General features: G+C 39.4%; 1 protein-coding gene across 1 annotated transcript in view; it reads left to right on the forward strand.

Annotated features, from left to right (window-relative positions):
- Window positions 1-16879, forward strand: part of Focad (focadhesin) — a 289636-nt gene that overhangs the window by 194171 nt on the left and 78586 nt on the right. Inside the window, exon 22 of the mRNA XM_075946771.1 lies at window positions 15128-15220. Within this exon, the coding sequence (XP_075802886.1) occupies window positions 15128-15220 (93 nt within the window). The remainder of the gene's footprint in view (window positions 1-15127; window positions 15221-16879) is intronic.

Genomic DNA, 16879 nt, shown 5'->3' on the forward strand with positions numbered 1-16879 from the left:
CTCTCTCTCTCCCTCCTTCTCTCTCTCCCTCTCCCTCCCTCCCCCCCCCCCCTCTCTCTCACACACACACACACACACACACACACACACACACACACACACACGACAGAGAGAGAGAGAGAGAGAAAACAATGCATTAGTGTTTTGTTTAACCAGAAACAGTGAGAGTCTTGAAGAGCTGACTGATAACAGTTGCGCAATGGCAGCTTCCGGTCAGCTGTGCACTTCAACAGTTACTGTGTCGCTGTGCCTGCACATCTGCACACACATTGTAGGTGCCCGCCATCAGGTGTTTCAGCTTACTGCTTGTTATATGGCTTTAGTAGACACAATACTTTGAATCTGGATTTTTCTTGTGCTAGCACCATACAGAGCAGAGCTCTCTCTCTCGAAGCTATGCAAGAGCAGCAAATCGAGCTCGTTGAGCACCTCCCCACTGGGATAAGCTGCTGTATTCTGCAATGTGCTACTGCGCAGTGGAGCTATGATGCCTGGCAAGTTAGGTTAATTGCGTGCGTTTTCAAGTTAGAAGATTTTTGGTTTTGAATGTTTTATTAGGATGTGACCTCAGAATCCTAAGCAGAGGAGCACAGTATATTCATTTATTTAATCTCCACATCCACATTCTGAGGTAGGTCCTGTTAATTTGTTCAAGATCATAAAGCAGCTAAGTGGAAGAGTCTGGAAATTGAACCCTGGAATTCAATTTCAGTTTGCAACTGTAGAGCTTAGCGACCATATCAAGTGAATTTTTAAACTTTCTTCATGAAGTCCACAGCGTTTACTTACTTTTGGCTTTTCTTTGGCATTTCTGATTGACCAGTACCACCACTCATAAAATTTTGAACCGTTATTAAATAATATGTGGGTTACTTGAATACAAGTTTAACAATATCTTGAGAATTTATATGGTGACTAACTCAGAGAGTTACCGAGTGAGTAAGGCCTAAGAGTCAGGTAGTGTACACAGCCTGGAAATACTGAGCAAAGAAATGCTTCATGAGTGCGTGCGTGAAGAAATGCTTCATACGTGCATGTGTGAAGAAATGCTTCATACGTGCATGCATATTGTTATTGTTATTTTTCTGCGGTCTGTCTGGCATTTTTCTAGAAGATTCTTCAGACTGTGCTTTGGTTTCTACTGCTACCTTAATCTGTGTCTCTGGAAGCTTGGGGATTCTAGGAAGTCCTTTGTCCTGCGGATTTCATGTATTTATCGGCTTACTGGTTGGTGGGCCTTTGGTTTGCTTCTGATTTTTGGTGATCATATTAACACCCATAATTCCTCACTGAATTGCTCAGATATCTTTGTGTACACATCTGTTTTCATTTCCTTTAAGTAGAAAAATAGTCAGGAGTGAGACTGTTGGGGTATTTGGTAAGTGCAAAATTTGGTATATTTATAAGTTATAAAACTTTATATAAAACTAGTAGACTCTTTGGTGGCTGTCTGATTGTGGATGCCCCTGTAGTATACAGGGGTTCTCCCGCCTCTCTATCAGTGACAGGGATGTTAGCTTTAAAGACAGTAGGTGGTTCATTTCTGTACCGGTGAGTGGTGCTCAGCATCTTTTTGATTATTCCTTTGTCATCCTTGTTTTTTCCATGTTGTGTCTGCTTTCCATTAATTTTTTTGAATATTTGTTTTCTAAAGAAAGAATTTTATACATTTTGGATATAAATATTATGTTAGAAATGGATTTTGAAAAAAATTGCCTAGTTCTGTCATTCCTTAAAATGGGTTTCTTTTGAAAATGGGATTTTTAATTTTTAAGACTCTTAATTGTCCTGTTTTTCTTTATATGGCTCTTTTTTGTCTGAAGCAAGATAACAAGAGTTTTCATTTTCTCTTCTGCTTAATTTAACTTTTATTCATTAATTTTTAAAGTAAAAGTATAATTTTTATATCCTAAAACTCACCCATTTATATACATACTCAAAATATATGGTTAATTGGGTGGTTTTTAAGGTTTGCTTATGTTGTAGCACACATTGATTCTGTGTTGTTTTCATGGCAGAACAGTAGTTTCGTATGTAGGCGAGCCACATCTCGTGTATTTGTTAATCAGTTTGTAGATAGGCTATATGTTTTCATGTAGAAGTTTTACACTTTAAGGCATGCATCTTAGGCTGTGACCTATCAGAGTTTAATGCTGCATAAGGACTGGTTGTTGCTTTTGTAAATGCATTCTTCACTAATTACCCAAATACCTTCGGTCCCTCCCTCCCTCTCTTGAGTGTGTGCTTTCTATTTCTATTACCATAGCATGTGTTATTTATCTATATTTTTATATTTTCACCCAAATTATATGCCTTAATCAATATTACCTAGTAATACGTCTCACAATAAAGTTGTATGACTTTTAATTCTAGGCACTTTGCTTTTCTATGTAAATATAACAACATTTGGGATGTCACATGCATGCCTGTCTGCTCTGGTGTAGAACATAAATCGTTCTATAGGCCAATTGGCAGGAAACTGAAATCTTAGAAACACTGAGGGTCTACTCTCATGAACCATGTATATCTGCATTTAGTTAGGTTAACACTTTGTTTTCATTATAAGTCTTGTATATGTTTTGTTAAACTTTGTACTTATTTCATAACCCTAAGTGTTTTGCCACCAGGATTCGTTCCGAATGACTTTCTGTTCATTGCTACTATGTAAACACAGTGATTTGCTTCCCTGCCTTTTCTATAGCTGAATAGTAAAGCCTGAGTTCCTATAGTCACACTTGCCTAGTACTCCTCATGTTGTATTGGCTCTTTTGCCTTGTTAAAAATTATTTATTCATTTGTTTACTTACTATTTTCATGTGTGAGTGTGTGCATACCCACATGATATATGTACCACATGTGTGCAGGAGCCTACAGTGGGTGGAAGAGAGGACCAGATACCCTGGAACTGAGGTTACACTCTACTGTGAGAACAGGATCCCAGTGTTCTACAAGAGCAGTTAGTGCTCTTAACTAATGTAATGAGTCATCACTCTCTCTGTTCCTCCTCCTTCTCCTCCTTCTCCTCCTCCTCCTCCTCCTCCTCCTCCTTCTTCTTCTTGTTCCTCTCCCCCTCCCCATCCTCCTCCTTTTCCCCTCCTCCTCCTCCTTCTTCTCTTCTCCTCCTGCTCCTCCTCCTCCTCTTCTTCTTCTTCCCCTCCTTCTGCTCTTCTTCCTTCTCCCTCCTCCTCCTTCTCTCTCCTCTTCCTCCTCCTCCTCTCTTTTTCACCGTATGAGGTTTAGAATCAGTTTGCTGGTATTTCTGAAGTAACATTCTAGGATTTGATTGGCATCCTGCTGGGTGAATCTTTCTATTCATGACATAGAGTATCTCTCCATTTATCTGATTCATTGCTGATTTGTCATAGTTTATAGTTTTCCTGATGTTGATCTTGTAAATATTTTCATAGATTCATATCCACACATTTCATTTTGGGTGATATTACTGTGTTACTGAGTCTCAAATTTTAATATCAGTTTATTCACTGCAGATATGTAGGAAAGCAGTTGAGTTTTGTGTACTCTAGCCTTGCTGAAGTAACTCATTCCTGGACTGTTTTTGTATAGTTTGTTTAGATTTTATATATAAATACTTATGTTGTTTGTGGCAGAAGCAATTTCATTTCTTCATTTTCTTTAGTATATGTTACATTTTCTGTTTCTATCACATTGCATCAGTGAGGACTTCTGGTATGATGTTGAAAAGGACTCTGAGAATTGATATCTCTGCCTTGTTAGGATCTCAGAAAACAAGCTTCTAGGTCTTGGCTATCATGTGTTCTCTGGGATTCTGTTGACTGGGGTGTTATGTAGATTTTCTTTGTCAAGCATAGACTAAATCTTGGTTAAATTACCTGGAAGTTTTTGCTTTGAATCATGAGCAGATTTTGAGTTTCTCAAGTGCCCTTGTCTTCATCTATTGATACAATGTGTGATTTCTGTACTGTACATTCTTAAATATTGATCCAGTTTCAATGGATAAATACCTCTAATTATCATATGTTTTTTACATTGTCAGACTCAATTTGCTCATGCTTTTGACAAGTTTTATAATTAAATTTATGGGAAATATTGTTGTGTGTATTTCTTGTTGACGTCTTTGCATAGTTTCACACCGAGGGTAATGCTGATTTAATTGAATGGGGGAAGTGTCAGCTTCTGTCTTCTAAAAGAGACATAGAGAATCTGAATGGCTGCTTCCTTAAATGTTAGTGATAGTCAGCCATGAGCACATCCGAGATGTGTACTTCCATCCTGAAAGGTTAATAACTGTTTAAAATTTAAGTTTTCTTAAAAGGTATAGGCCTATTCAGATAATGTGTTTTTCATGTGAACTTTTTTCAGGGCATTGGTCTGTTTATCTTGATTATTACTCAGGGCACGGAGTTGTGCACAGAGTTCTTCATTACCCTTCCCTTGTAATTTTCGTAGGGTCTGGAATTGTATCTTCTCTTTAATCTAAATATAGCTAATTTTCTCTCTTATTTTTTTCTAGTTTCATTGGCTGTAGGGTTCTTGATTTTTATTTAACCTTTTAAAGTACCAGCTTTTAGGGCCTTTTTAATGTCTAAATGTCACTTATGATTGAGTATATATTATATTAGTCTTTCTGGGTCTGGGTCACCTCACTCAGGATGGTTTTTCCTAGTTCCGTCCATTTGCCTGCAAATTTTAAGATGTCATTATTTTTTAACACTGAGTATTTCTCCATTGTGTGAATGTACCACATTTTTAAAAATCCATTCTTCAGTTGAGGGGCATCTAGATTGTTTCCAGGTTCTGGCTATTACTAATAATGCTGCTATGAATGTGGCTGAGCAAATCACCTTGTGGTATGATTGAGCATCCTTTGGTTATATGCCTAAGAGTGGTATTGTTGGGTCTTCAGGTAGATTAATTTCTAATTTTCTGACAAATCACCATCCTGATTTACAAAGTGACTGTACAATTTTGCACTCCCACCAGTAATGCAGGAGTGTTCCCTTTACCCCAGCATAAGTTGTCATCAGTGTCTTTGATCTTGGCCATTCTTACAAGTGTAAGATGATATATTGGAGTTGTTTTGCTTTGCATTTCCCTGATGGCTAAGGATGTTGAGCATTTCCTTAAATGTCTTTCAGCCATTTGATATTCCTCTCTTGAGAGTTCTCTGTTTAGGTCTGTACCTCCCCCCCCCTTTTTTTGGATAATTTGTTCTTTTGATGTCTAGTTTCTTGAGTTCTTTGTTTATTTTGGAGATCAGTCCTCTGTCAGACATGGGGTTGGTAAAGATCCTTTCCCATGCTGTAGGCTGCTGTTTTGCTTGTTGATTGTGTTTCCGACTAGGAAGGAGAGAAAGTCAAGTTCTCCCGAGTAAACTGGGGCGGGAGGTGAGGGTGGAAGTGAAAAGGGAGGAAAGAATAGGGGTAGGGAAAATGCATCACCCAGTTCAAAACAAAGTGTAGTAAAGAAGAAAAAAAAGAAAGCTTCTAGATTTTGATTTCAGTGATTTCTCTTCTATGTAGATCAGGCTTGCCCTGACCTCACAGAAATCTACCTGCTGCTGCCTAATTTTTATTATTTTATATTTAATTTGTGGTTTTGATTTGTTCATTCATTCATTTTTTACATTCCTAAAGTGTAAGCTTAGATATTTAATTTTAGGTCTTGCATCTTTTCCAACACATATATGCATTGCACTAAATTTTCCTCTCATCATTGCTTTATTACATCCTACAAAATTTCATATGTTTGTTTTTTCTTTCCTTCCTTGTTTTTTCTTTCTTTCTTTCTTTCTTTCTTTCTTTCTTTCTTTCTTTCTTTCTTTCTTTCTTTCTTTTTTTTTTTGAGACAAGGTTTCTCTGTATAACCTGGCTGTACAGGCACTTCCATTGTAAACTAAGCTGGCCTTGAGCTCTGAAATTTTCCTGCCTCTGCCTCCTGAGTGCTGAGATTAAAGCTGTATGCCACCACTGCCCTGCTTTTTTATTTTTAATTTTTATTTGTCAAAATCTTATTAAAAAATTTCTCTTCTATTTGTTTGTAATGTGGTAATAATTTGTCCACTTGGTTCCCAAGCTTTTGGAGATTTGCTAGTCATGTTTTGTTGTTGATTGCTAGCTGGTTTCCACTGAGGTATGGGGATGAATATCACGTGTTTTATTCTTTCAAATTTAATTGTGTGTGCTTTATTGTTTAAAATGTGGTCTTTCTTGGTAAGTCCATGTTAGATTTAAAAGACTGTATAGCCAGCAGTTACTGGAAGAAATAACAGATGTCAGTTATGGCCGGTTGACTGGTGATATTGAGTTCCATTGTGTGCTTCCTCTTCTGTGCTTGCTGTGTGTTTCCACCTAGAATAGAGAGGCATTGAAGTCCCTATCCACAACAGTTGACTCTGCTCTCTTTAGGGTTTTGTCATTTTTTTAATGCTTTGTTAGTAGATACACTTAAAGAATTATTATCTTTTGGGGGAATTCACCCTTTATTTTGATGTGATGTTCCCTTTATTCTTAGCATATTTCTTGTTGTGAAGCCTGCCTTACCTGAAATCAACATATGCACACCTAATTTATCAGTATTATTCTGGTATCTTCATCCACACTCACTTTATGTGTGTCATTGTATTTAAAGTTGTATTTTTATAGAAGATATATAGCTGGATGTTGGTTTTTGTTTGGCTTTCACCATTGTATTTTAATTAGTTCATATAGAACATTGACTCAGAGCAATTATTAATATGGCTTAGTTAATATCTATTATAGTGTTGTACTTTTCTCTTTATTTATGTTCTTCCAATTTTGCTCTGTACTCTTGGAAGTTTTATGTGATTCTATTTTCTTTCTTGTTAGCCTAACAGCTGTGCTTTTTAATTTTACTCTTTCTTTCTGATTGCCTTAAAGTTGACAGTGGGCACTTCCAAGTGACACGTTACCAGTTCTCATGTGGTATTAGTACCTTATAATTGTAAATAAGCCTAATCCCTGTCTCTGTCTTTGGAATATATTAGGTTTTAGTAAGAAATATCTCCTTTAGATTCATCTGTTGAACACTTATTCCCCTGGGAATGGCATTATGTGGGGAGGTTCTGAAAACTCTTAAGAGGTAGGACTAAGCTTGCAGCCACTCACTGGAGCTGTGGCCTTGAGGCCTTTACCTTGCCACGGTGCTTTTTGTATCTTTTTCTGTTTCTTTTTTCCCTAACGATCAACAGACTTCCCTTCCATGTGGTCCTGCCACTCTAATGCTCTGTTTTTAATCTCTGTAGGAGACTGTTCTAGGGTAGGGGTCCTGGGAAGGGTTTATTTATTCTGCCCAGCTCTATAATATTGCATGTGGTGACCCCACCTTCCAAGGGATGGTATTGCCTTTCTGAGGGGTGATCCCCTCACTGGGTCATTTGACTAGCCCAACCTGAATGTTAGGTCTCTACCTAGACCCTGCAGATTTTATTCTCTTGATCAGGCCTTAGTGTTGATCATGTATATTGCATGTTTGGTAACCTTTTCTACAGAATGTAGACATTCTGTTGTTGTTTTCTCTTTGCTTTAAAGATTCGGTGGTCTCTTGATATATCCTCAAGCTCAGATATTCTATCTTTATTTGAGGCAAGTCTTTTAAAGCCACTACAGGCTTTTTTCCATTTCTCTTGCAGCGGGTCTTTTGCTCCTTGGAGTTTCCTTCTGGTTCTGCCGTAGGACTTTGTCCACTGTTCCCACGCGCTGTCTGCGTGCCCATCACAGCCGTCGCGCATTAGTAACTTGTTTAAAATCCCCGGTCTGAGAATTCTGATAGTCCTCACTGTTTGCCTCTAATTCCTGTTTCTGCTCCATTTATTGTAACTGAGTTTTGCCTTTTAATGGGCTTTGTTCTTTTCCTGATAACTGGATGTGATGAAAAAGGAATTGAAATAAATAGACCTTTAATCATTTAGTGGTAAGTGGTAAGGGGATTGTAGTGATGTGGAATCATTCTTTAATTGTATAATTAGGTCTGTTTTTTAATGGGTATGACTATAAGTTTCACACGTTTTTCAATTCCTTCTACTGCTGTAAAGAAAGGTAGCCTAGAGCAGGCAGAATTTATGTATGCCTTTTCAACATGGAAGGATTAAAAAGACTTTGGAGTTATATATCTCCTTCCCTCCATGTTAGTTAGGCTCTCATAACACCCTGTTAGGAGCCAGGCTTATTGGAATATGCTTGTAATCTCAGTACTTTGGAGGCTGGAGGAGGGGAATTGCAGGTTCACATGTGGTGCTTAGGCTGCGTAGTAAGTCTCACAATGTAACTTAATAACCTAGTTAAGTAAGGCTTCTCTGATGGCATATCTCAGAATGATTTGTTTCCCTTCCCACATGTTATATATGTGGGGTGATTTTTCCTTTGTTTTCACTGTGAAAATTTGGCCAACGTCTTCTAGGTAGAATATACAAAGGCGTGTGGTCCTCTCATGAGTGAAGACTCTGATCCACCGATTGTCTAGCTCTTCTCTGACTAGGTCCTATCTGGGTTTTCCTACTGGATTTCTCATAGCATGTAGGTGCCTGCTTCCTGGTTACTGTTTCAGTAAGTTGTGATTCTCAGTGTTTGCGTGATTCTCTGTCCAGCTGTACTTTGCTCTCCTATATATTTCCCTAGCAGGCCTCAGAGAGCTGATGTGTGTATCAGTTTGGTAATTGTGCTTGTTGGGATGAATAGTGAGTTGTAAGCCCCTTATGTACTAGACTGGAAGTGGTATTTTCATATTTGTTGTGCTTTTCATATATAATACTGTATTAATACTTCTCGAGAACCATGTGTTAGCAAAACTAAGACTTTTCAATGCCACAGTGAGCTATTTATGTAAAGTCATCTCTGACAAATTGCCCCTTATTATCCGCCTTTTTAAAAAGTGATATTCCGCTATCTATTATACTTATTCAAGAATTACAGCTCCACATCTGATTCAGTTCCATGTGACTACCATCTCCTTAGATTTGGGTAAAAACTAAAGTGCTTTTTTTTTTTAATCTTTTGAACTGGGTTCTATCAGTAGTCCCTGCCCATCTTGTAGGCTTCTCTAAGCACCGTGCCCTGATGGATACCTCCAGCCCTTTGGGCAATGGCTTTCTCCTTCCAGGAGTAAGCTGAGGGTGAGCGACAGTTTCCTTCCCTGGAATTTGCTGGCAGTCTCATCATCTTTTGGCATTTCCTGCTTTGACTTGACATTCTCATCTAAACTGGGCAATGGTGGCTTATCCTGGGAGGAGAATGGCAGTCACATTTAATTACTTCTTGGTGATACAGATGTTCCTGATCCTGACAGTGCCACCCAGCCGTGTTTATGCTTACCATTAAGTAATGAGCTGTTTTCCACTTTCGTTTTAGAGAAACTTTATTCATCTTTACTGGAAATATGTACTCTGAAATAAATCATTGTTTATACATTTTTTAACCTCCTTAAATGACCACTGTTGGATTTTTTTTTGTGCACTAGAAATTAACTTTGCTTCTCCTAATTCTTTAATTTTTCCTCCAAGCTGTCCCAACTTAGATAATACGTAGCCAGTTGTTTGAAATATAAGAAGTGCAGCCTCATCTTTTCCTACAATTGCTCCTTTGTCTTAGAAATATGTCTTTAAAGATAGTGTTCACATTTATGCAATGTGAACAACTAGATGAAATTGTGAATAATAGTGGGGAGAAATTATATCTGTGCCTCTTACAGATTCTCCCTAGCAAATACTGTGAAAAGTACGGTTTGCCGTGCTTTAGATACTCCATAATTACCATGTGGATGTGAGTTGTTATGGTAACTGGGTTTCCCCTTCTATTAAATAACAGAGTAAATGGTTGCTTGAGATGCGATTGAATTGTCAGCTTTCAGGCTAATGTTATCCTGATGGGAAACAGGGTGGAGAGACAATGATGGGGGAAGAGGTGCTGGGGAGAGCGGGGTGGGGTGTGGGGGAATATTGAATGTTGGGAACCACTTACAAAGAAATAAGGGCTTTGCACTTGAAGTAGGTATCATTTTAACTCCTCCTTTCTCACTGTTTATCAGTGGATAGAGATGGCAGAAAGTTACTTTGTGGCAACAGGATTACTAATGACAGGAAGTTGAAGCCTCCTAATCATGATTATGAACAGTGGTGCAATGAGTGTCTTCTATGGTCTCTAACATGAAGTGGAAATGCTTTTTCTTCTGGGAATGTAGGGAGAATGAGTGTTAGGGTTGGTATTCCTTTGTATCCCATGTAGCAGCTGAAGTCAAATACCTTTATTCTTCTCCATTGTTGTGTTTAGTGTAGTGACATTAAGTAGTATAAAATGCTTGCATTATGTTTGTTATTAATAGTTAAATGTTTTGCAAAAAAAAAAAAGTTCTGAGTTAATACAGCAGAGGTAGCACCATTTGTGAGTGATGGGTTAGCGAGGAATGATTTGAGGGTACTGAAGGTCGGATAGGTGGTTTATAGTCACCTGGGAGTAACTTGCATTTCAGAAGTTGGCTTGATTGTTGAGTCAGGAAGACCTCTAAGTTTCAAACCTTGATAACATGGATGTTGATAGATTGTATTGACAGAGACAGGAAGGATAAATGAGAGTGAGTTATGAATGATAAACCAGCCAGCTGAGTGTAAGAAGTGGTTGAGGGTGAGAGTCTGAAAAACATGTTCTAAAAACCATGGTTTTAAACTACTTCTGATTTTTTTAATTAAAAATAATTTAACTGATACATTAAAATATAAAAAATTGTGCATATTGTTATTCATATTTATGAGATACCCTGTAATGTGTTAATAGATGCAAACTATATTTTTATTGAGCTTTAACTTGATATGTTAGTATATACTCTGTGCATTTTGGCAGGTACACATACTTCCGTAAGCAGCATCACTCAAGGTGAGAATTAGCCTAGCATCCTAAAAGGGGCCTTCTTACTCGTCATAATCAAATCTGTCACCTTCACCTAACTATTGTTTCCTTTTTCTGTCTTCATCTAATTAAAATTAGAGCTTACAGTGCACAAGGGATCAACTACAGTGACCAAGAGCTGACTCCAAGTCCCAGCAATTTTCCTCTCTGTGTCTAGGCAAGTCATCTTGATTTTCTGACTCAGATGTTTAACATGGTATCAGAAGTGGGGTGGCAAATGGCGTAGCTGAGTGGGAGCCATTACTCTACAGCGTCAGGGGCACAGTGCTTTCAGTTTGTTTTCTCTTACTGGATGACTGTGGAAACCTCTGCAAGACTTTACTGCTCTGAGCTTTGTCTGTCTGTTTTCAGCTCGGTGGTCAGCAGTAATGAGACCTCCTGGTTCCTCTCAACACTTGAGAATGGAAATGGCTCCTCTTTAACTAAGAATGAAAGCATGTTGTGAAGAGAGACCTAGAGGAGTCTGGACTCCCGGGTCCCCTTGTGGTCCACCAGGGCTTTCCTTTGTGTGTTCCTTGTTCTCAGCTTATCCACTCTAGCTATTCTGGCACACAGGTCAGCCCCGTGCCTGTATATGGCCTTTGGGATGTTTTCTGGTTTTGTTGTTGTTGGTTTGCTTTGTACTGAAATGACAGTCAGAGCGTGTGTTAGCCATGCTACAGTTTAAAATTCACTGCCTCTTAACAGGCAACAGTGTTGTACAACCCTTCCCTTTCTGTTGCTCAAGAATATTTTAAACACTTCCTAATGAGCCATGTTCCCATTAAACAGTCCCTTCCCACTTTTCCTGTCTTCTCTCTCTGTCTTACTCTCCACTGCCAGCGACCACTGATCTGCTTTCTGTCTTCACTGGTTTGCCCATTCTGGTTATTGCATATAGGTGGAATCCTATAATGTGATCTTTTGTGTCTGCCTCCTCTTGGCTTGGTATGTGTTCAGGGTTTATCTACAGATTATCCTTTCAGCATGCAATAGGACTTTATTTGGCTAATATAGCTTATTGATCCATGGATGGTTATTAGGTTATTTTATTTCATTTCATTTTATTGTTTTGCTATTGTGAACATCCTGGTATGGACTTTTATTTACAAATTCTTGTTTGAATTAATTGTGGACTCTATCTAGAAGTAGAACTGTGTAGTCATATGGTATTGCTTATGTTTAGTATTCTGAGGAACCATCAAACTTTCCCAGTAGCTGAACCTTTCTGCATTCCCTTTAGCATGCATATCCTCACAATTGGGAAATTTTCACTCAGACTTGACCCTCCCAGTGAGATCTACCACGAGCACTCTGCTAGCCTTGGAGCATGCTCCGGCCCTCACTCTTATTTCTTTAGCTTGCTTCTTCCCTTTGCAAGTTTGTCTGGCTCCTTTTTCAGTTGCATAAATGATGTTTCATCATACTTACCGCTTTATACATGTGGAGACTTTCCTGTGACTCTGAAGACAGAGGACCTGTGTGCCCAAGCAGTCTCTCACACAGTTGTTACTATAAGAGTATGTAGGGCTAGTTATAGGAAAATCTAAGTTTCTCGTGTTTATTAAAACTCAGTGAAACAATGGTTACTCACCCTGCATTCTCAACTGCTGGGTAACTAGGTTTGCAACTTCATGATTATTTGCTATTTTGTTGACTAGGTTTTCTGAAGATTTCTCACGGGTCTAGCAAATTAGACATAATTTTCATACTTCACAAATGCTGATGGAGTTTATTTTCCAGGCTAACAACTTCAGCCTCAAAAATTGGCAGTTCAATAACTACATATTGGATTGAAATAGCTTCCTAAAGGTTATGGAAAGCCTTTTGGCCTGGAGACACAAATAAAAAGGGCCTGGTTATCAGCACACTGTTTCCCGAAGTCTCTGTACTGAGGGAACACTCAAGAGTGATTTTAAAGATGTCTACTTGTTCCAGGGCTTATCCCAGGGCACAGTAAGATGGAGATATAATTCCGTAGAACGTGGAGCATCAGGTTGGAATCTAGGCCAATGAGATCTGATACTGATACTCTCAGTGTGGCCTGAGCCACAGGATTAGTTGGGTCTTCTGCTGATAGCCTCGTTCCAAGGGGTTTCTTTTTTTAACCTCACCATTCCATTTGTTCTTTTACATTCGTATTTTTCCTAGAATCCGTTCCCATTTCAAACTCAGCACTAAGAAGAAATTGAGACTACGTCTTTGCAAAGGATTCAGTGTTCTTTCTGTGTCAGTGTGCTGGGGCCGACATGAGCTCTCAGTACAGTGATACACATGGATTATGTGGCAGGAGAATTTGAAAATATTTTTTATTTTTTAAGTAAGACAATTTCAGGTTACATTATTTGAATGTTGTTTCTATTGATTCTGGTCATTGAAATAGGGGCTAATGATAATATTGCATTATGATTAGAGAATATAATTCTTAGGAAAAAAATGAAAAGCATTTGGAAACAGAGAACAAGGATGAAAACTGAGGGCCTCCTTCCTGGCTGGATATGTGGCCTAGCATATTGTTTGCTTTCTGGATAGTCTAAGAACAAACAGGGACTGGAGGGCTCATTCCTTTTGTTGGTTAACACACTGACAAAACTATAGAACTTTGCAGCATAAATACTCAGTCAGAAAAACGTCTTTATAATTTTTTTCCAGTTCACTTCACGATCTCAGTATCTATCTTATGCTGTTTAAATATCTAACGTTTGAAAAAACAGCAGTGACACCAGAAGTGATTGGTAAAAGTCAGAATTAATCCCATTGTTCTTGTCTGTCCCGTGTCCTATGGAGTCTTCACAGTCTCTCTGTGCAGGCTGCATTTCTGGCTCTCCTGCCAGCAGTAAGGTTCTTGTGGAGTGCTTGATAGTCCTCGTCATCCACAGAACCTTGCATAGTAGGCTCTCACTAGGATGGGAATGTAGCATACCCAGAGGCCATGACAACTGGCTGTATTCAGCTGTGCTATCTCGCCTGTCAAAAGGCACTTGAAAATACTCTCAGGATACTGGGAACTGTTCTGAAGCAGCAGTTACTGTAATTCTCTCATAATTATATTCAAACCTCTCTCTTTCTCATCTGTAGGGAGGTGGGTAAGAGTTTGGAAACATGGGTGAAAGCGTGATTGATGAGTTTAGGGATGCATGAGCTATGACACACTGTAGCTGTTTCTCTTGAGGCATCTTGAACAAGCACAGACTCTGGGAAGATGTGTTGCAATGCTGTGCACTAATAGGGAGAAACAGAAACGACTGTCCAAGCCACATGCTTCGTCTGGGCTCTGCTCAGGAGATCGCACTGTTGACACATACCATTTTTCTCTTGCATACCCACAAACCATGAGAGGGCAGCTGTCCAGCACTACACTTAGTGTGTGCCGTCTCATCTGCATGCTTTTTCCACCATGGTTTCTACACAGTGTGGTTTCTGTTGGAAGTTTATGTTTATTCAGAAGTGGTCAGATTTGAAGTCCAAGATATGAGTAATATTTATTTTTATTTAATATTACTAGGGGGTTGTTAGACAGTACTCTGCTCCCTGTCTTTGGCAAGAGGTTTTATAGCCTTTTCCCCTGCTTTTCAGAGAAGGATTTGTATTACAAATACATCTTAACTTTTGTCCCACTTATAGTTCTTTATCCTTGCTGAGGACCCATGAGCTTCCCCCTTCAATTTTAGGAAGTCCATTGGTATAGTCATCCTTGCTCAGGACTTGTTTAGGCAATCAATTGGTATCTATTACCAAGTGGTCATACATACAGATAACGTTATATGGACTGAGCAGATTGTACTTATGTATTTAGGAAAAAGTGCGTATATATAACAAAAATTAAAGAAAAGTAGGTACTAATTTGAGAGAAAGTAGTATATGGGAAGGGTTTAAGAGGAAGGGATAAGAGGCAAATATAATTATGTTATATTATCAGACAATAAAAATTATTATAAAAATTAGAAATGAGACAAAATAAAACACGTTGCCTACTTTGAAAAAAAACCAAATACATCTTAACTTGTTATTATTGCAGGGTTTCATTTGCTTTAATTTAGAAAATTCCAGGCTTCTTTTATTTTTGTCTCTACAAGATTCCAAATTCTGTTCAACTGGGAATATTGAAAAGATATCAGTCGTGGTTTCTGTCCTTAGCTAACTCGATTTGCTTTAGAGAACAAACCACTTAAACAAAGGAAAGAAGAACTGGTGTGGTCATTTCATTCTGACTTCTGTATAGTCTAACATGCTTCTGTCCGTCTTTCCCACAGGTCCATGTCCAGCCGTCAGAATGGCACCGTGCACTCTTTCTTCCACAGGCCTGGCTTGCGTATATGACTCGAGCATACCATGCTGTTCTACAGGTCAGGACACAAGGGGTGTGCTTTGTGGGGCAGCATTTCCTCCTCATCACTGATTTTATAACAATGTATATATACTCTGGGGTTGACTACACAGCATCTGCCACTCTGTGCTTCTAAGGTCCCAGTGAAAAACCAAGGTTTAACTGCACTAAGACCCCCTAGGAAACAAATGAGTTCATTGGGCATATTTACAAAGCATGGGTGTGGCTTATTGACATGAATGGGGTGATTCCTAAGCATCCTCCCCAGAAAACTTCTCCCTAGCATGAATGATAGTTTCCTCGTAGTTGAATGGATGAAGCCCCCTTTCCCTAAGCTTCTCTGGCTTTTGTCCTTTAGCCTCTCCCTGATACCCCAAGAGCCTGTGCCATTAAGGCAATACCTGGTTGGAAGGAGTAGTTGAATACTCAGGTGTGGGTTCCATGACATTCCCCCTTCTCCTCCTATTGAGGAATGCCATTGTTCAGCAAGCCCAGTTGGATGATGTTTTGCAAATGGCACAGCTGACCTTCCGAAGGTGGAAATTGTTCTGCCCAGAGGATAGTGTTGAAAAAGTATAAACGCATTTGGGAAAATAGCACTATCAAAAATGCCATGGTTCCTTTTGTCCATAAGAAGTGTAAGGCACAGGGCAGTAATAGCACAGGCCTTTAATCCCAGCACTCAGGAGGCAGAGGCAGGCAGATCTCTGTGAGTTCACGGCCATCCTGGTCTACAGAGTGAGTTCCAGGACAGCCAGGACTGTTTCACAGAGAAACTCTGTCTTGAAATAACAAAACAAAACAACAACAACAACAAAGAAGACTTGGGACTTCTGTCTCTTGCACACATACCCTTCAAGGAAGAGAGGGTGGAAAGATTCTGAGAGTCAGAGACTTGAAGGAGCCGAGTGAAAACAGAGGGCCGGCAGCACTCTCTGTCACTCACAAGCGGACAGCAGCTGAGGTTGTCTGTACACCAGGCGGCATTCCCACATGGAGAGGAGGGAGCTCATGCTTCTGCACTCCTAGCAGAGAAGCTGTTGATAGTCGATGGCATGTGGGGGAAGGAGAGTCAGTTTTATGTTGACCAGGCTCCAGTGGATGGCCCCTCTCTCATGAGTATATCAGCAAGAGCTAAGATAAGAAAGGGGAGGAAGTGGTGAGGGGTAGAACTGGAAGAGTAAGGGGGAGGAGCTGTGAGTGAGTATGTTCCGAATATATAGTATGGGTGTCTCAAAAATTAATACAAATAGTAAGTTAAGTAAAAGAAAAGTAAGGCTTATGTATATAGTTACACTTAAATTCAAATGTGAATATTCCTACGTTTGTGTGCCCCACCCAGACCTCCCTTCTCAGCTCTACTCTCTTCTGTCCTTTTGGCCTTCTGAGTATCCAGCTTGACTGTCCCAGAGTATCTGGACTTGGGTGCCCCCCACACTGAGCTCTGCCTCTTGTCTCTATGCTGAACCTGCCTGGGTCTTTTGCCTCATCTCTTGACCCTTCTCCCAGACATTTATGTTTCAGCTTTTCCAGATTTTTGTTTTCCGAACATCGGCATATATCCCTGTTGTCCTAGCTTTCATTCATACTGTTCCTTTCTGCCTCAGAGGCTGTCATTCCCTATATGCTCGCCTCGTTTTAACTTGTTCTTTAGATTAGTTGGGGGAAGGTACTTGGT

This window comes from Microtus pennsylvanicus, chromosome 13 (assembly GCF_037038515.1).
Source record: "Microtus pennsylvanicus isolate mMicPen1 chromosome 13, mMicPen1.hap1, whole genome shotgun sequence".
Taxonomy (NCBI): Eukaryota; Metazoa; Chordata; class Mammalia; order Rodentia; family Cricetidae; genus Microtus; species Microtus pennsylvanicus.